At 46.0% G+C, this 20,925-nt stretch overlaps 1 protein-coding gene across 1 annotated transcript in view; it reads left to right on the top strand.

Moving 5' to 3' along the window:
• The window catches only part of LOC115109242 (protein strawberry notch homolog 2-like), a 114,198-nt gene that overhangs the window by 79,640 nt on the left and 13,633 nt on the right, over positions 1-20,925 (top strand). The window contains 17 exon segments of the mRNA XM_029633943.2: positions 8,247-8,405; positions 10,508-10,591; positions 11,676-11,784; positions 12,012-12,172; positions 12,926-13,059; positions 13,369-13,459; positions 13,562-13,705; positions 13,994-14,111; positions 14,353-14,458; positions 14,636-14,789; positions 15,840-16,016; positions 16,659-16,756; positions 17,385-17,467; positions 17,789-17,977; positions 18,757-18,878; positions 19,044-19,175; positions 20,059-20,194. Coding sequence (XP_029489803.2) covers positions 8,247-8,405; positions 10,508-10,591; positions 11,676-11,784; positions 12,012-12,172; positions 12,926-13,059; positions 13,369-13,459; positions 13,562-13,705; positions 13,994-14,111; positions 14,353-14,458; positions 14,636-14,789; positions 15,840-16,016; positions 16,659-16,756; positions 17,385-17,467; positions 17,789-17,977; positions 18,757-18,878; positions 19,044-19,175; positions 20,059-20,194 — 2,197 coding nt within the window.

Here is a 20,925-nt window from a genome sequence, read left to right as displayed (position 1 = left end):
CTGAATTATCTGACGTCAGCACCCTGATGAATCCATTTCCCTTAAACCATGAGAATGCAGGCTCACATCTGCCCCTACCCCAAAACACTCACACACAATATCAACTTGACCGGTTTTGTTTCCTCTTAGGTGTGTGTTGCTTTTATTTGTTCTGATTCCTGAGTCACACGTGGTGCTGGTTTACGGTAAGCTTCAGAATCCCACCCTTTTTGTTTTTCAGAGACAATGGGTGCATCTCAATACTCCTTTCTGTCATCTGCACTGTTCTGAAGAAAGAAAGAAAGAAAAATGGGTGAAAGTGATATGAATATCCACCATTAAAAAAAGTGATATCACCTGTCTAGTTCTTTCACAGTGCAGATTTCGATAAAGAAACAAAGCAGGAGAGGAAGCCACATTATACTATTGACCTGCTCCCAGTGTGTGTCAGCTGCTCTCCACCCAGCCCTTCTGTACTTCCTATTGGCAGAGAGATCACTGGGGCCCCTGACTGCTGGCCTCCTATTGGGCTAACCCTCTTCCCTGTCGGGTGACTAGCTTATTCAGATTTCTTATTAAAGCTGACTAAGTTGACTGTGAGCTCATTGTTGCGGGGAAGAAGAGAGGTGTTCCGTGTAAGAGAATTGAGCATTGCTTAACATTCAGATATAAATTTGCTGTTTACACCATACATTATTCTCTGGTGTGTAGAACAGACATTTCTACATTACATTTCTCTTATCTTAACGTTGTACCTGCATTTTATGGTGGTGCTGCTGTTGGAGTAAGAGGATCGTTGTGCCCTACTACCCCTCCACAGCCTGAGAGAGTCTCGTTCTCTCCCTGCCAACCCAGAACAGACACAGCCATCACAGCAGGCCTCATAGCCAACTGGATCATTTTTTAATCATTCAAATATGATAGCCTGCTATGACATCCTTTTATTATTGAAAAGTGTGCAAACATTGGACAGTTCCAGAGGCCAGCTTCCCTTCTTTCCTGTCGCTGGGCAGGACGTAAAGGCCTCTGTGGGTATCTCTGTACAGCATGTTAGGTGATGTGGGTAACACACTGCCTGGGATAAAATCATCCAGACCGCTCCGTGGCCCCAGGCCATCCGTCAGGCTCTGGTGACAGCAGTAGGTACTGGGTTCCATACAGGGACCACGTGACCCACACAGGCCCCTGGAGATAGGTGGGGCTTCCTCCTCCTGCCGTCACTCCTACACAACAGTTGCTGACCCCGGGCCCAGACAGACACTGATTTTAAGGTGTGTTTTACATCCCCTACCTGGAATTGAAAGGTTGGGATTGGGGGAGGGTAAGTTGTTTCCACACAACCTACTGCTGTTGGGAGTGTTTCAACCAGCTGTGTTGGCATCCGGCACTGTGGACAGTGATGTCATCAAATTGAGTCCACACGGGCTGGCATATTGGAACTTTACAGAACTACTTGGCTCCTGACCTAATGCCATGGGATTTAAAAGAGCCATGATTGGAGAAAGGCTGTACAGTTGATTGACTTTTTAATAAACCACACAGCAGTGGAGAGGAAAGAAGGAAGTCTGTTAAAAACACTAGCTACAGCAAATGTTGGGTTGAAAAACATCCAAACAAAACATCACAATGAGAGTTTGTTGTCTTGAGACGTACTGGATGTCTGTGTGACTCTCCACTTCCTGGGCTGGCTGAGTAGAGGGGGATTCCCTGGCTGCCTCGTCAGCTTCTTTGGAGGAGCAGGAAGAAGAAGTGGTGATGGTTAGGGTTTCAGGAAGTCTGCTTATTCCCTCTGGGGAGGAGGAGGAGGAGGAAGAAGAAGAAGTGGTGGTGGTTAGGGTTTCAGGACGTCTGCTTATTCCCTCTGGGGAGGAGGAGGAGGAGGAGGAAGAAGAAGAAGTGGTGGTGGTTAGCGTTTCAGAAAGTCTGCTTATTCCCTCTGGGGAGGAGGATGAGGAAGAAGAAGAAGTGGTGGTGGTGGTTAGGGTTTCAGGAAGTCTGCTTATTCCCTCTGGGGAGGAGGATGAGGAAGAAGAAGAAGTGGTGGTGGTTAGGGTTTCAGGAAGTCTGCTTATTCCCTCTGGGGAGGAGGAGGAGGAAGAAGAAGTGGTGATGGTTAGGGTTTCAGGAAGTCTGCTTATTCCCTCTGGGGAGGAGGAGGAGGAGGAGGAGGAAGAAGAAGAAGTGGTGATGGTTAGGGTTTCAGGAAGTCTGCTTATTCCCTCTGGGGAGGAGGAGGAGGAGGAGGAGGAAGAAGAAGAAGAAGTGGTGGTGGTTAGGGTTTCAGGAAGTCTGCTTATTCCCTCTGGGGAGGAGGAGGAGGAGGAGGAAGAAGGAAGTGGTGGTTAGGGTTTCAGGAAGTCTGCTTATTCCCTCTGGGGAGGAGGATGAGGAAGAAGAAGAAGTGGTGGTGGTTAGGGTTTCAGGAAGTCTGCTTATTCCCTCTGGGGAGGAGGAGGAGGAAGAAGAAGAAGTGGTGGTTAGGGTTTCAGGAAGTCTGCTTATTCCCTCTGGGGAGGAGGATGAGGAAGAAGAAGAAGTGGTGGTGGTTAGGGTTTCAGGAAGTCTGCTTATTCCCTCTGGGGAGGAGGAGGAGGAAGAAGAAGTGGTGATGGTTAGGGTTTCAGGAAGTCTGCTTATTCCCTCTGGGGAGGAGGAGGAGGAGGAAGAAGAAGAAGTGGTGATGGTTAGGGTTTCAGGAAGTCTGCTTATTCCCTCTGGGGAGGAGGAGGAGGAGGAGGAAGAAGAAGAAGAAGTGGTGGTGGTTAGGGTTTCAGGAAGTCTGCTTATTCCCTCTGGGGAGGAGGAGGAGGAGGAGGAAGAAGGAAGTGGTGGTTAGGGTTTCAGGAAGTCTGCTTATTCCCTCTGGGGAGGAGGATGAGGAAGAAGAAGAAGTGGTGGTGGTTAGGGTTTCAGGAAGTCTGCTTATTCCCTCTGGGGAGGAGGAGGAGGAAGAAGAAGAAGAAGTGGTGGTTAGGGTTTCAGGAAGTCTGCTTATTCCCTCTGGGGAGGAGGATGAGGAAGAAGAAGAAGTGGTGGTGGTTAGGGTTTCAGGAAGTCTGCATATTTCCTCTGGGGAGGATGAGGAGGAGGAAGAAGGAAGAAGTGGTGGTTAGGGTTTCAGGAAGTCTACTTATTCCCTCTGGGGAGGAGGAGGAGGAAGAAGGAAGTGGTGGTTAGGGTTTCAGGAAGTCTGCTTATTCCCTCTGGGGAGGAGGAAGAGGAAGAAGGAAGAAGTGGTGGTTAGGGTTTCAGGAAGTCTGCCTATTCCCTCTGGGGAGGAGGAGGAGGAAGAAGAAGGAAGAAGTGGTGGTTAGGGTTTCAGGAAGTCTGTTTATTCCCTCTGGGGAGGAGGAGGAGGAGGAAGAAGAAGTGGTGGTGGTTAGGGTTTCAGGAAGTCTGCTTATTCCCTCTGGGGAGGAGGAGGATGAGGAAGAAGAAGTGGTGGTTAGGGTTTCAGGAAGTTTGCTTATTCCCTCTGGGGAGGAGGAGGAGGAGGAAGAAGAAGTGGTGTTTAGGGTTTCAGGAAGTCTGCTTTTTCCCTCTGGGGTGGGGGGGTGAGGAATAAGTGGTGGTTAGGGCTTCAGGAAGTCTGCTTTTTCCCCCTGGGGTGGGGGGGTAAGGAAGAAGTGGTGGTTAGGGCTTCAGGACGTCTGCTTATTCCCCCTTGGGTGGGGGGGAATACAAACCTAGGATCAGCTTACCCACACCACCAAATAAAAACCTTTACTATTAGTGGATAAAATGTCAAACTGACCTAAGATGAGTGTAAAACGGGCAACTTCATCCGGGAGCTGAAATGGGCCAGAGAGAAACACTATTGTATGTTACGACTTCCTGAAAAGATAGACATACCTTCTAGAGCTGAACCGAGAAGAGCCATGCCTTCTACAGTTGCTGAACAATGACCAGCCTCATGTCTTATCACAACCCTGCTATGTAAAGCTACTATCATTATTTTAATTATGTTGGGATTTTTTTTTTGTGTGTGTGTGTGTGTCTCTCTCTCTCTGTGGTCACATCCAGGGGGTTGTATCATGTGATTGAAGGATTGTGGAAAGGAGGCCTACAGGTACTGTATATATGGGCTTGAATGTGGTTTTCCTCTCTGTGTGGGTCAGGATGATGAGAATGCTGGGTTAAGCACTAAAACAGGAGAACGTGAAGTGTAAGAGGAACCTGTGAAGGACTGGCTTTGTGTGGTGACTTGAGGACTGACCCACAAACTGGGAACTAGCCAACCAACACGCAGCTCTGCCGTTTCATAAATGAACGCACAACTTGTCCTGGATTTTCACTTTGAAATCCTTTTCTCTCACAAAGGCCATACACTGTCTGCTTACCACTCACTCTCTCACACACACACGCATGAGATGTGCATGCACGGACACACACCACTCACTCTCTCACACACACACGCATGAGATGTGCATGCACGGACACACACCACTCACTCTCTCACACACACACGCATGAGATGTGCATGCACGGACACACACCACTCACTCTCTCACACACACGCATGAGATGTGCATGCACGGACACACACCACTCACTCTCTCACACACACATGCATGAGATGTGCATGCACGGACACACACCACTCACTCTCTCACACACACACGCATGAGATGTGCATGCACGGACACACACCACTCACTCTCTCACACACACACACACACATGAGATGTGCATGCACGGACACACACCACTCACTCTCTCACACACACACGCATGAGATGTGCATGCACGGACACACACCACTCACTCATTCACAGATTTCTCCATGTTTCCCATCGCTCGCTCACTCTGCCATCTCCATGTTTTGTCCTGTGAGGATTAGGAGCCAGGCAGTCTGTGGCTGTTGTTGGCCAGATTACCATCAGTGCAGTTGGAATTCAGGCCTTATCTCTGCCTCACAGAACATCATCTTAGCTGCAGCCCCAGCCGCATCGCTGCGGGAACAAATAGTGCTTTACCAGTCACACTTGCCTTGCTTCACATTTATTAAGAAAAATACATTCCAGTCTGCTCGGGTTATTCTCTCTCCCTCTCCTCTCGCTCTCTCTGTGAGTGGAGATTAGTGGAGCTGGGGGTCCAATTGGTTGGTGATTTTAGAGAAGAACGACCTTGGCCATGATGTTTGATGTTTGGGTAGGGGGCTGTTTCTGTTTGTTCATAATCAAAGCTCTTATCCTGGCTCTGAGAGGGAAAGGCTGCCGTCTCATCTTTGCTTTGATGATAAGGTTCGTCCTCTCAGAGCAAGAGGGTTGGAGCAAGAGGGTTGGAGAGCAAGAGGGTTGGAGAGCAAGAGGGTTGGAGAGCAAGAGGGTTGGAGAAAGAGGGTTGGAGAGCAAGAGGGTTGGAGAGCAAGAGGGTTGGAGAGCAAGAGGGTTGGAGCAAGAGGGTTGGAGAGCAAGAGGGTTGGAGAGCAAGAGGGTTGGAGAGCAAGAGGGTTGGAGAGGTGGGGAAAAGGACATCATTATTTCTGATATCTGACAGTTCATGACCATATCAATTTGTTAATCAATAAACAAAATGTCTAAAGTATAAAGTGGTATGTGCATGTTACATCGTCTGGTCTTTTTGTGGTGAGTCTAATTGTAGTTAAGAGCCGTAATGAAGGGTGCCTAGTTTCTAGTGTAAGAGAGTATGAAGCCCTTCCTTATGTTCACTGTAGGATGGAATTCATCACTAAGCTTGTGTTTCCACTGTAGGAACTGCTGGCAGTTGGGGGGAAGGGTGTAGTATATTTTGTTCCACCTTGTTTACTAATCACTCTTCTGCCGCAACAGCCACGTTTCTTGGAATGGTGGTGGGAGGGGCACTGGTGGAGGAATGGAGGGGGGAGAGTTTCCAGGGATCGTCTCGGCTTCTCTTCCTCATTTCTCTTCTGTCACACACAAAAAATGCAGCTGTTCCATTTTAGCTGGCCACAGGCACACAACTTCAAGAGGCTGCTTTCAGAGCTCAAGTCTGATCTTGCCCTAGCAGAGCTAACACATGCACAAGTGCACACACACAACCAGGAGTGTAATCGGAGCGCTTCCAGTAAACACTGATTAGCTGAGTGCTGTGCCCTTGTGAAACCTCTCTTTAGGAGCTCTTTACCACCCTTAAGTCACATTCATATCACACACACAACCAACCGCACCACTTATCCTGCTCCTCTGACCTTGTAAACACACACACAGACCCTGTTGGCCGGCTTCTAGCCCCCTTAGGGTTCCCCTAGAGCTGCTATCCTGCCTATTAAAGTCCCTGTCCTGTCCTCGCTGGTCGGTTGTGAAACCTCCCAGCCTGGGGTGTGTACGTACATTACATGACCAAAAGTATGTGGACACACCTGCTCGTCGAACATCTCACTCTAAAATCATGGCCATTAATATGGAGTTGGTCCCCCCTTCGCTGCTATAACAGTCTCCACTCTTCTGGAAAGGCTTTCCACTAGAAGTTGGAACATTGCTGTGGGGACTTGTTTCCATTCAGCCACGAGCATTAGTGAGGTCAGGCACTGATGTTGGGCGCTTAGACCTGGTTCGCTGTCGGCATTCCAATTCATCCTTAAGGTGTAAGCTCTTTGTACTTCTGGCAGGCCAGGCGCCTGCAGGCTGACTTAGGTCGTCAATTGAATGGCGTTTCCTCCAATACATTGGTGCAGCTGGCTTCTGTGTTAAGCAAGCAAATGTTAAGGAGCGTGGTTTGGTGGGTCATATTTCGGAGGACGCATGACTCGACTTTTGCCTCTCCCGGGCCCGTTGGGGAGTTGCAGCGATGAGACAGGATCGCAATTGGATATCACGATATTGGGGAGAAAAAGGGGGTAAAGTACAAAATGAAACAGTTGACCGGAGCAGCTCTAGCAGGGCAGAAATGTTATAAACTGACTTGTTGGAAAGGACGCATCCTGTGATGGTGCCATGTTGAAAGTCACTGAACTCTTCAGTAAGGCCATTCTACTGGCAATGTTTGTCTATGGAGATTGCATGGCTTTGTGCTCGATTTTATACACCTGTCAGCAACGGGTGTGGCCGAAATAGCCGAATCCACTAATTTGAAGGGGTGTCCACATAGTTTTGTATATATAGTGTATGTTCTGTAGTATGTAGAGTGTAGTCACTCTGGCTAGGCCCCTTCTTCCTACATAATGTAGTAATGTACACAGCACAACTGTACCGTGGAAAATGTTTCAGTAACAGCTTGTGTGACGAGCATGTTTTCCATTCTTTATTAGGCTCCATTTTGAGTGTATTGCTCTGCTGTAGGATCTTACTGTGCTGGACAGGGTGTCCTACCTGCTGTCCCTAGTCAGTCCTTTGATATTAGATAATGTTTTATTCCAGGGTGTATATCTGTTTTAGGCTGCTGGGTCATCTATGGTTGGAGCCCCTGCTCCTGTTATGCAACGCTGGGCTAAGTTGATGCATTGGCCTCTGGGTGGTTCGACTGAATTGAAGTGTGGGGGTGTGGGAGCCTCTACCAATGACCGACCAGCCAGTCATACTGTGGGAACACTATACACATAGTTACCAACTCTTGTATTTAAGCACACACTCACACATACAGTACATTAACCCACACAAATACATTTACGAGCACACGTGTGTATTACATCACCACATACACACACTCTTTCTCTCACGCACACACACACACCATGTTGGGTACTAGACATGGCATCTCCTCCATGGGGCTTGTCTCTCTCTCCCTCTCTCTGGGTCCATGTCTCAGGGGGTGCCTGTGGGAGGTAGTTAGTGAACATGGCAAATGGAGCCACTACAATATGAATGGAGAGGGTCTGGAAGGCAGCCATGCCTGAAATGAGAGACACAGACGCTCCACACACACATTCACATCTGTCTAATTAGGCTATGCTCTCCAGAGAGAGTGGTATGTTGGCTGAGGACCAGGCCTAGTGTGTCGTCATATCCCTCCCATAACCTCTGTATGAGAAGTACAACTGCTGTGTTATGCTTGTAGAATAAGATTTAGGTCAAATTTGTTGTCACAAAATCATCATGCATAATATGTTATATTGCATAATGAATATTCAGAACATACTGGAAGCAGTTTGATTGTACAGTGTGTGCTCTTTGGCATTGGATATTTTTTTGTAATAACAATGGTTAACAGGGTACTATAAACCAAGGAATAATCCCACAGTACAAAGATAAACAACTGTCCTTATAAGGTGCCAGCAGCACTAACTTGATCCAGAAAGGAGAGAATGAACTAACATATATTGTCTGTTGTCCTGTCTCTGTTTCCAGAACCTGTCCTGCATCGATGACCTCTCCAACTCTCTGTTCTCGTCTCCGGCCGACTCGCTGTCAGACTACACCGATGCCCAGGCCTTCATCCCCACAGATAACCTGGCCCACGTGCCCACGATATGGGACATAAACACACCAGCACAGAGCCAGCTGGAGGTGAGGGGACCTGACTACGTACACACACACACACACACACACACACACACACACACACACACACAGAAATAAACATGTCAGAAAACACACAAAAGCCGTTTTCTTTTTCTCACACAAAACATCGAAAACATGCATAACTGCCTTCAGAAAGTATTCACACCCCTCGACATATTCCACATTTTCTTGTTACAGCCTGAATTCAAAATGGATTAATGACAAAGTGAAAACATGTTTTTAGACAACAACAAAAATATTTGTTTTCAAATGCATTGAAAATGAAATACAGAAATATGTCATTTACACAAGGATTCACACCTCTGGGTCAATACTTTGTAAAAGCGCCTTTGGCAGCATTACAGCTGTGAGTCTTTCTGTGTAAGTCTCTAGGAACTTTACACACATGGATTGTGCAACATTCACCCATTATTATTTTCAAAATTCTTCAAGCTCTGTCAAATTGGTGTCAAATTGGTTGTTGATCATTGCTAGACAACCATGTTCACATCTTGGGATAGATTTTCAAGTAGATTTAAGTCAAAACTGTACCTCGGCCACTCAGGAACATTCACTGTCTACTTATTAAGCAACTCCAGTGTAGATTTGGCTTTTTAGGTTATTGACCTGCTGAAAATGTAATTAGTCTCCCAGTGTCTGGTGGAAAGCAGACTGAACCACGTTTTCCTCTAGGATTTTGCCTATGCTTAGCTCCGTTACGTTAATTGCTTTGCCAAATTTTCTGTGGCATTACTCTAGTGCCTTGTTGCAAATAGGATGCTTGTTATGCAATATTTGTATTCTGTACAGGCTTCCTTCTATTCCCTCTGTCAATTAGGTTAGTATTGTGGAGTAACTACAATGTTTATCCATCCTCAGTTCTCCTATCACAGCCATTAAACTCTGTAACAGTTTTAAAGTCACCATTGGCCTCATGGTGAAATCCCTGAGCCGTTTCCTTCCTCTCTGGCAACTGAGTTAGGAAGGACACCTGTATCTTTGTAGTGACTCGGTGTATTGATACACCATCCAAAGTGTAATGAATAACTTCACCATGCTCAAAAGGGATGTTCAATGTCTGCTTTTACAGTTTTTACCCATCTACCAATAGGTGCCCTTCTTTACGAGGCATTGGAAAATCTCCCTGGTCTTTGTGGTTGAATCTGTGTTTGAAATTCACTGCTCGTCTGAAGGACCTTACAGATAATTGTATGTGTGGGGTACAGGTAGTCATTCAAAAATCATATTAAACATTCCATTTATTATGGGACTTCTTAAGCAAATGTTTACTCCTTATTTAGGCTTTCCACAATAAAGGGGTTGTTTACTTACTGACTCCCGGGTGGTGCAGAGGTCTAAGGCACTGCATCTCAGTGCTAGAGTTGGCACTACAGACCCTGGTTCGATCCCAGGCTGTATCACAACCGGCGTGATCGGGAGTCCAATAGGGAGGCGCACAATTGGCCCAGCGTAGTCCGGATTAGGGGAGGGTTTGACCGGGGTAGGCTGTCATTGTAAAATAAGAATTTGTTCTTAACTGACTTGCCTGGTTAAATAAATAATACATTTAAGCTTTTTATTTTTGTATTCATTTGTGAACATTTTGAAAAACTGAATTCCACTTTGACATTATGTGTTATTGTGTGTAGTAGGCCATTGTAGCACAACAAATTGTGGGAAAGTAAAGGGGTGTGAATACTTTCTGACGGCACTGTACCTGCTTCACCACACACTACTACCTAGATAACTGACACCACTATGCTCATACCCACGCATACACACTCACTCTTAACACTAAACAGCAATTCTCAAATTCACATCATGTGCAGTTGGTAAGTATTGCCTCTAGGGGTCAGATATGTTTACAACCCATCTCGGTAAAGAGAGCATGGTAGCAAATGAACTCAGAAATGGGAACGTTTGAGTCTTTGTATTTTTCCTATAGGTTCTGTTATTATTTGATCCTTTATCTAGCTGGCTGTCACGGACAAGATCACTCTCTCTCATGTTGTGTTTCCAGATGTTCATGACATACAGTCACTCTCCACTCAGTGTGACTGGTATCTTTTCATTAGTTTGTGTTTGTTTTTTGTTTGTTCTCCCTGCAGCTGAATGCCAACAGGTTTCAGGATTTGAACAGTTTGGAGGATATCGCTGCCATAATCAGCACCCCACCTTTGGGAGGATACCAGGTAGCCTCAACCCTTCAAATCTAATCAGACCTAAATTAGTCAGGTGACTGACTGAGGGCCCCGTTTTGACAGGCATAAGAATGTGTAGGTGGAGCCAACACTGACTGCATCATTTTAAATATGCTGCACTAAATTCAAAATGAGTTTGGCATAAATGTTATTTGTAATAAAAAAAAATACCCCCTTTTTCGATCATGTCTCATCGCTGCAACTCCCCGACAGGCTCGGGAGTCGAAGGTGGAGTCATGCGTACTCCAAAGCATGACCCGCCTAACTGTGCTCGGTAACACCCGCCAGTTTAACCCGGAAGCCAGCCGCACCAATGTGTCGGAGGAAGCACTGTTCAACTGGCGACTGGGATCAGTCTGCAGGCACCCGGCTCGCCACAAGGAGTCGCTAGAGTGCGATGAGCCAAGTAAAGACCCACCCGCCAAACCCTCCCCTAACCCAGACGGAGCTGGGCCAATTGTGCGCAGTCCTATGGCACTCCCCACCATGGCCGGTTGTGGCACAGCCCGGGAATGAACCCGGGTCTGTAGTAACGCATCTGGCAAGCAGTGCAGTGCGATGCAGTGCCTTAGATCGCTGCCCCACTCGGGAGGCCCCGGCATAAATGTTTTAATTCGAGTGAATTGTTGCTGTATTTTTGCGGACTTTCCAAAAACAGGTTTTGAAATAATATATTGAGTAAAGCAGCCGGTTTTGGTAACTTCTTTGTCGAAATGAATCTTCCTGTGAGGCGTTGCTCTTCGGAGTCCTTCCTAAACACTGAAGGCTAATGATCTGATGTCTAATCAGGCTCCCATTGACATTAATGAATTAACCTTATTAGGTTAATTATGTCCAATTAGCAGTCACCCTGTAACCATCCACAAATATTTTGATTGTTCATTTCACCTCACATGTATCTTGTCCAGTAGGTTGAGGATATTTTACTGACATCTCTTCCTCATCTGCACCGATCTGAAAAGAAAACAGGGGCATTTGCTTTTCACCTGTCCAGTTGTATCATACCAGTGTAGATGGCGAGGAGACCAGTAATGGACAGGATATTAACTAAATGACCTGTGTCCCCTTGCTTCAGCAGACTCAGAGAAACCAGACTCCGGCAGAAGAGGAGGCAGAGGAGGAGGAGGAAGAGACAGAGGAGCTGGGACATGTAGACACCTACGCTGACTACAAACCATCCAAATGTACGCTGCCCTACACTACTATCAAGACACAACCTATTTATCCTGTTTTATTTCCTTTGTGGAAGGAATTATTATTTTGCAGTAGTAATATTTTTCTGTGGTATTACTACACATAGTTTCCTCATAATAAAATAATAATACCATCTGATACTGGTAGTTAATCTGTGAGGGGCTGAGTAAGGTTTTGTCTGTCCATTCAATCTTTTAACTATTTTGTCCTTCCTCAGCCACCATAGGGATCTCCCACCCAGACATAGTGGTGGAGACCAACACGCTGTCCAGCGTCCCTCCACCTGACATCACCTACACTCTGTCCATTCCTGACTCCACCATCAACTGTGGCCTGCTCTCTGCCCTGCAGCTGGAGGCCATCATATACGCATGCCAGGTAACACACCACTCTATTACCTCTGACCCCTGACCTCACACATCTGGTCTGACAGGAACAATTTTGTTCTTGGGAACTACAGTATGTGGGTCATGCAAAAAAGGGTAGAGTATACATTGGTTTTAAACACCTGTTTCTGCTGTATTACCTACTTCAGCTGTGCTTTTGATATCTTTCTATGTAAGACGTTTGTTCGATGGGATGCTGTTGTATTAATTGCCGGTCTTCATAAGAGTGTCTACTAGATGAGTTTGAGTTAATTTTTTATTTTTACAGGGACAGTGCACATTAATCAACGTTTCAGTAAAAGTGCCGGTTTTAGCCAGCCGGCTAATTTTCAACCGCAGTCCCTGGGCAGGTTATTAAAAACAATTACAATATAGACAATAGCAACATAGAACAAGCAAGACATAGCAACATAGGACAAGAAGACATAGCATACAGACAGAGCAACATAGGACAAGCAAGACGTAGCATACAGACAGAACAAAAAGCAGCAAGACAAAATTCATAAAAGCAACAAAGTGTTTCCACACCTCACAAGCTACAGACCACAGACAACATGGAAAGCGGCAACACACAGCTAGGGACCATGTTCACAAATCTGATTGACCTTTAGCCATGTCTTCAAGCATTTTGTGAAAGTGTGATATGTGGTGCAGTTATGTGTGTCTGACTAGAATGCAAAGTGTTAGTTAGTGTTTCTACTTGCGTGGACACATGAGGGACGCTGTGCTCCCTGTGTGCTCCCAGCAACACGAGGTAATTCTGCAGAACAACCAGAGAGCAGGCTTCCTGATAGGAGATGGGGCCGGAGTAGGGAAAGGCCGCACAGTGGCCGGCATCATCCTGGAGAATTACCTAAAGGGAAGGAAGAAAGCGCTATGGTAAGACACTAGATACTCCACCCAATGCATTACCCAGCCTAGCTCTGTTTCTCCCAACCTAATAGGTTTCTCCTACCAGTACGTAGGAGCGGGTCTCCCTGTCTCTAACAGATTTAGATGTAATGGTTTTGATTGTAAAACGTTAGTTGTAATGGATATTGCTTCAGGAAGGGGCCTTTATGACCTGTGTTAAAAACCATCACTGATAGTCAGTGCCATTGGTTACTACAAACTATAAAACAAACCTATTCAGTTGTGCTCCACGGTTGTTTTGTAAAGATGCACTCGTTCTCCTCTTTCCCCACACAGGTTTAGTGTATCCAATGACCTGAAATACGACGCAGAGAGAGATCTGAAAGACATAGATGCTCCCACCATTCCTGTGCATGCCTTAAACAAGGTGAGTGTTTAAGGAAAAGCAAACCACACTCCAGATCATATCCATCAGATTTACCTAATGTCTTTCCCTGGCGAAACCTGTGATTATGTTATTTCCCTGTAGATAAAGTATGGAGACACAGCTACCTCAGAAGGAGTCCTGTTTGCGACATACTCTGCACTGATCGGGGAGAGCCAAGCAGGTGGGCAGCACCGCACCAGACTCAAGCAGATCCTGGACTGGTGCAAGCCCGGCTTTGATGGAGTTGTATCCTTGTATACTACATTATCACCTTGCTCAATGACCAGCATTACCTGAAAAATCTAGCTGGCCATTTTAGAAGAATGGAAGTACTGCATCTGTTATCCGCTAACACGGACTAACCCCAAACCCTAAAATGTGAACATACTTGATCAATAGTTTGGATGATATTGCCACTTCTGTCAGTTCTAGCATGGCATCAAGCCCAGTAACTAGTGATAGGAGAGCATACATCACTCAATGTTTACAGTTCATTTTGTAGCTGCAGTACTTTGTCCTTGACCGTGTTCCTAGATTGTGTTTGACGAATGCCACAAGGCCAAGAATGCTACGTCCACCAAGATGGGCAAGGCCGTGCTGGACCTGCAGCACAACCTGCCGCTGGCCAGGGTGGTTTACGCCAGTGCCACAGGTGGGCCTTTCTCACACTGTACCTGAACCTCTGTCTTCTCTTTCACTATCGCTCCTTTTCACAATACCTGTACTTTAGGACTATTTGTCCTCTGTGTTTCCCTTTCTCAATCTTATTCAGACTGTATTTGTCTTCCCTCTTCCTCTCTCTCCCTGTCTCTTCGCTACTCTCTCCCCCACCCGCTCTCGCTCTTGCTCTCTCTGTATCAACATCTCACCCCTGCTTCTCTGTCTCCCTCTAGGTGCCTCTGAGCCAAAGAACATGATCTATATGAGCCGCCTGGGGATCTGGGGCGAGGGCACGCCCTTCAAGACCTTTGACGACTTCCTGCACGCCATCGAGAAGAGGTCTGACCTTATTCCACACATCATTTACCTGATTTATGTCACCGGTATCATATTCTTCTATGATTATCTATGTTGTGAGAATGACATCTCGTAATGTTGTGGTTACCAGACCAGTCCTGGCTTCCAGGATTCAGCATCGCTGACAGGGCACCTGTGGCTTTGATTTTTGATTGACAGGGGTGTAGGGGCGATGGAGATTGTTGCCATGGACATGAAGGTGAGTGGGATGTACATCGCCCGGCAGCTGAGCTTCTCAGGGGTGTCCTTCCGCATCGAGGAGATCGGTCTGGACGACGACTTCAAACTGGTCTACAACAAAGCTGCCAAACTGGTAAGACTGACTTGATAGTGTGTGCGTGTTGATTTCATTTATTTGCTAAGTTTATTTGGATAACGACATTGCAGAACAAAAACATTACTCTTAGAAGTGAGAAGTGATGCATTGCAGCGTTGATACGTTTGAAAACAGAAGTCAAGACATGACACAAAAGTCATTGAAATGAAAGCTGGAAGAGGTGGCGACCCGCACACTGTTCTAAAAAGAGAGATAAATCCAAAACTGAGGCTGAAATGCAAAAAAAAAAATGTTTTAGTAGGACATCATGGTGCATAAATAATTTATACTGTGTAGGAAAGTGCATAAATAAGAGGTGAAAACAAAATAGAAAAGTTTTGGCATCAAGCCATCATCAGTGTGACTGGTGGATGGCAGGCAGCTTTGCCCCAGTGATGTACTGGGCCGTACGCACTACCCTCTGTAGGGCCTTGCGGTCGGAGGCCGAGCAGGTGCCGTACCAGGCAGTGATGCTCTCGATGTTGCAGCTGTAGAACCTTTAAAGGATCTCAGGACCCATGCCAGATCTTTTTAGTTTCCTGAGGGGGAATAGGCTTTGTTGTGCCCTCCTCAAAACTGTCTTGGTGTTTGGACCATTCTAGTTTGTTGTTGATGTGGACACCAAGGAACTTGAAGCTCTCAACCTGCTCCACTACAGCCCTGTCGATGAGAATGTGGACGTGCTCAGTGCTCCTTTTCCTGTAGTCCACAATCATCTCCTTAGGCTTGGTTACGTTGAGGCATAGGTTGTTATTCTGGCACCACCCGGCAAGGTCTCTTAACCACCTCCCTATAGGCTGTCTCGTCGTTGTCGGTGATCAGGCCTACCACTGTTGTGTCATCTGCAAACTTAATGATGGTGTTGGAGTCGTTCCTGGCCATGCAGGCACAACCGCATGGTCAGGCATGCAGGAGATTGTCTGTATGTGTATGTAGATAGTTGTCCGATTTTTGTAAAGTGCAAGAGTGCAATACTACCCTGTTAGGGTAAGATAACTAGCTTGTAAAGAGAAAGGAGACTGACCTATATATGTTTGTCCTTCTCAGTGGGCGGAGGCGCTGGCCGTGTTCATGCGTGCAGCGGACGCGCTGTGTCTGGTCAGCAGGAAGTCCCTGTGGGGTCAGTTCTGGTCTTCCCACCAGCGCTTCTTCAAATACCTCTGCATCGCCGCCAAGGTTCGCTGCCTGGTGGAGCTGGCCAAGAAAGAACTGAAAGCTGGCAAGGTGAGACTGACCAGCATTTATGTTCATTTATTCAGCCTTTATTTTGTCATTCATTTTTAAGATAACAATTCTTGGCCCCCTTTAAATCTGTACTCAGCCTCTGGTTGACTTCCAAGAGGTTAGGAGTCACCATAAAGCATAACTTGGTATCCTAGGTGACCTCCCTGAGGCCAAGGGTCAATGGCTTTAAATTCAGCCATCAATGGTTTCAAATGATCAATACATTTAATATAAGGCTCACTCTGACCCTAGTGCTCTTGACAACGTTGATTAAAGGTTTTTATCAGAGGCCCGGAACACTTGGAGAACAAACAGATAAGCAAGAGTATTTATGCCTGCCCTTGAGGAGGTTGGCAGATTGGTATGAACCTCTCAGAGGAACGTGTCTATCTCCCCATATGCATCTGTCTATTGTTTGTCTATTAAACCTTTAAATATAGATGATAGGTGATTCAGCATTTTCCACACCGGAGTGTCATTTAGATGGGAATCTCTGGCCAAGAGGCATTATCACAATTATCCAAGCATTTGATTGGACAAAGAAAATCATAAAGGAAATAGAGCCATGTTTTAATGTTTTTTCCAGGTTGGTATGTTTTAGTGTGACGCTCTGCTCATGTATCTTGTTTCTCCCCTTCCCAGTGCATCGTGATTGGTCTACAGTCCACAGGAGAGGCCCGAACCAGAGAGGTCCTGGATGAGAACGATGGGCACCTGGACAGATTCGTATCTGCAGCAGAGTAAGTGTGTTTCTGTGCCCGTGGCTCTCTGGGTAAGTATAGTATTGGAGCAAATAGATTTTTGGCTCAGCCCTGATTCAACTCTCACACACACCACCACAGCTTCCATCTAGTGTAACCGGGGCTTTCCAGCCTGACGCGCATGTGGTTTTCATACAAATCATTTGTTTGTTGCTGGGTGAATGACCACTTCCTGGTTAGAAAGCACTCCATTTGTCACTCTCCAGCTGCAGTCAAAGGTTCAGTCTGAACCCTTCAATTTTCTTCTTCAGTACACACTATCTGAGGGTATATGGTGAATCTGCCCTTAGACACTGATCCACAGTCAGTTAAGTTGTTTCCCCGCTAATGGTTAAGGACTAGGATTTGGGGAGGGTAAGCTGATCCCAGAACTGTTCCTGCAATCAAGTTAAACCGGGAGCATACCTCTGTGTCAGACTGGAAATAACGCTGTGTGTCTGCCTGCCTGGACCATCTGAACCTGGGAGACATGAAATGCATATGATGAGGCCAATCAGAGCGTGTCACTCATCTCTATAACCTGTCAGAACTGTCTTTACTTTCTGTCAGCCTTCCACGGTGTCAGATTGAGAAGATAACATGTGTATGTCTGGTCTTTTCTCCTCAGGGGTGTGTTCAAAGCTCTGGTACAGAAACACTTTCCCTCCGAGAAGCAGAGGAGAGAGAAGGCACGTGGAAACAAGAGAAAACGTACGTTAACTAAAATAGTAAAAACTCTGGGTTCCTCTGGTGAGGTGTTTGTTCTGTCTGGTCCAAATAAAACTTTGGACTGAGTCCAAAGGTGGGCACTGCCCCCATCCCCACTGTACTCAGCAGCACTGCCTTGTTAACAAATCCAGGGGAGAACCCTGTAATGATAATAATAACAACTCTATTTGTGACCAGATTTCTCAACGGGGGCTTATGTCAAATTGAATTGACTTCAAATCCAGTCAGTCTCAGTATGTATTATTCAGGTAAAGCCACTGAGCCACAGTCTGAATTAGCTCATGTGTGTTTTCTGTCCACTAGGTAAGCCCAGGGGCCGGCAGCCCAAATTCCCAAAGCACACCATGGTTCATCTGGGGGGCGTGATCAACATCAGTGACGACAGCAGCACGGACACGGACGGCATGGACACCGACTCCAACTCCTCGCCAGACTCCCTGATGGACAATAACGATGACGTCATCTTCGTCCAGCACACCAGCTGTCACACAGGTACTAGATTTCGACTCTCCTTTTAGCAATATTTTTGAATTGGTTCAGACCAAAAATGATCCACAGGTAAAAATATACACTGCGTGTACAAACTATTAAGAACACCTGCACTTTCCATGACATAGACTGACCCAGCTGAAAGCTATGATCCCTTATTGATGTCACCTGTTCAATCCACTTCAGTGTAGATGAAGGGGAGGAGACAGGTTAAAAAAGCATTTAGACATGGGTTGTGTATGTGTGTGCCATTGAGGGAGAATGGGCAAGACAAAATATTTAAGTGCCTTTGAACAGTATATGGTAGTAGATGCCATGCGCACCTTTTTGAGTGTGTCAAGATCTGCAATGCTGCTGGGTCTCCCGTATGTATCAAGAATGGTCCACCACCCAAAGGACATCCAGCAAACTCCACACAACTGTGGGAAGCATTGGAGTCAACATGGGCCAGCATCCCTGTTGAAAGCTTTCAACACGTTGAGGCTCTTCTGAGGGCAAAAGGGGGTGCAAATCAATATTAGGAAGGTGTTCCTAATGTTTTGTATACTCTGTATGTTATGCAATGCACACCTTGTGTTGAAGTCTAGGCAATAATTTAAGACAAAGAAAATGACAATAAAGGAACAGATGCATTTTAGATCCACTGTACTCTCTCACACACACAGACAGTAAAAACACTTAGCAGACATTTGGGGACATCTTACCGTGCTCGCTCCCTTTATGGCTGACTCTGTTAACAGTCGTTAACATGCCTCTGTCTGGGGTTGGTTGGGTTCCTAAAGCCAGTATAGAGAAGATGAAGCAGAGCCTCCTGAACAAGATCGCTGACCTGGGAAAGGAACTACCTCTGAACACTCTGGACGAGCTCATTGACCAGTTTGGAGGACCAGAGATGGTATCGGAGGTACGTACACCTCTGTTACCGGGCTGGGCAGGTGCCACATAACCTTATGTCAGAGAGTACATATCAGACAAATGTGAGATGAGAACCGGTATGTTTCCTGTTTAGAGATTTGTGATTGATTGTTAAATTTTGCTCTGAGGCACTCATTGACGACCTATGTTGTAGATGACGGGTCGTAAGGGTCGAGTGGTGCGGCGTCCTGACGGAAGCGTGCGCTACGAGTCGCGTGCAGAGCAGAGCCATACCATAGACCACATCAACCTCAAGGAGAAGGACCGCTTCATGTGTGGAGAGAAGGTGAGACACTGGACACTAGAACCATTCTACATGTGAGCCTGAAGGATCTCACTCAAACTGTGTTTGTTTGTTCTTGCTTAGAAAATCATGATCCTGTGACACTATGTTCTGACGGGATGTGATGGCATTATTCTATGTTCTGACCGGATGTGATGGCATTATTCTATGTTCCGACGGGATGTGATGGCATTATTCTATGTTTTGACGGGATGTGATGGCATTATTCTATGTTCTGACCGGATGTGATGGCATTATTCTATGTTCCGACGGGATGTGATGGCATTATTCTATGTTCTGAAGGGATATGATGGCATTATTCTATGTTCTGACCTGATGTGATGGCATTATTCTATGTTCTGACCGGATATGATGGCATTATTCTATGTTCTGACCGGATATGATGGCATTATTCTATGTTCTGACCGGATATGATGGCATTATTCTATGTTCTGACCGGATATGATGGCATTATTCTATGTTCTGACCCGATGTGATGGCATTATTCTATGTTCTGACCCGATGTGATGGCATTATTCTATGTTCTGACCCGATGTGATGGCATTATTCTATGTTCTGACCGGATATGATGGCATTATTCTATGTTCTGACCCGATGTGATGGCATTATTCTATGTTCTGACCGGATGTGATGGCATTATTCTATCTTCTGACTCGATGTGATGGCAATATTCTGTGTTCTGACCGGATAGGATGGCATTATTCTATGTTCTGACCCGATGTGATGGCATTATTCTGTGTTCTGACCGGATATGATGGCATTATTCTATGTTCTGACCCGATGTGATGACATTATTCTATGTTTTGGTGTGCAGTGTTACAGTGGTTTGTTATCTCTCTCTCCTCCATCCCTCTTGCCTTCCCAGATGGTGGCCATCATCTCAGAGGCAGCCAGCTCGGGCATCTCCTTGCAGGCAGACAAGCGGGTGAAGAACCAGCGTCGGAGGGTCCACATAACCCTAGAGCTGCCCTGGAGTGCAGACAGAGCCATCCAGCAGTTTGGTGAGTCTGGAGACTACCAGGGGTTAAAGGTCTTTTGGACTTTTTTCGGCTGTTTGGGCACAACGCACATTTTCTCGAGGCAAGTCAAAGCCCGAAGCCCCTTCATTGGTGATTGGTCAACTGTAGGGATTCTTTAATGAATTATTTGTCATTCAATGAGAGACGACTCGTTTTCATGCACATTTTTTTATTGAGAAATACTGCACCAAACATCTTAGTTAGATACATTTTTTATTATTTTTATTTAACCTTTATTTAACTAGGCATGTCAGTTAAGAACAAATTCTTATTTACAATGACAACCTACCCCGGCCAAACCTGGACAATATTGGGCCAATTGTGCGCCGCCCTATGGGACTCAATCACAGCCGGATGTGATGCAACCTGGATGTAATATTGCGCGACTAAGATCTCCTCTGCAAAAACGTCATAATTATTTACAGATTTCTGGAGTTATCTTAGATTAATTATAACTATTTTGAGGAAGTGTATATTGGCAATGGCATCTCAAAATGGACAAACATTACTCTTGCTTATTTTTTCTAGTTTTTCAAGCGGTCTTTTACGGGAGTATGCACACTCGTTCGGTTCGTGGAGTTTGACTAGGCAACAGCCGAACTGAAGCATGCTGACGCCTTTAGGGGTCAGGGTCAGAGTTGGACTCTCCTCAATGCGGGTTACACACCCTGTCACACAGATGTCTCTCTTCACACAATCCACCCTGCTAGAAG

This window comes from Oncorhynchus nerka, linkage group LG25 (assembly GCF_034236695.1).
Source record: "Oncorhynchus nerka isolate Pitt River linkage group LG25, Oner_Uvic_2.0, whole genome shotgun sequence".
Taxonomy (NCBI): Eukaryota; Metazoa; Chordata; class Actinopteri; order Salmoniformes; family Salmonidae; genus Oncorhynchus; species Oncorhynchus nerka.
Note: the sequence above shows the minus strand (reverse complement) of the source record. Positions and strands in the feature narration are given on the sequence as shown.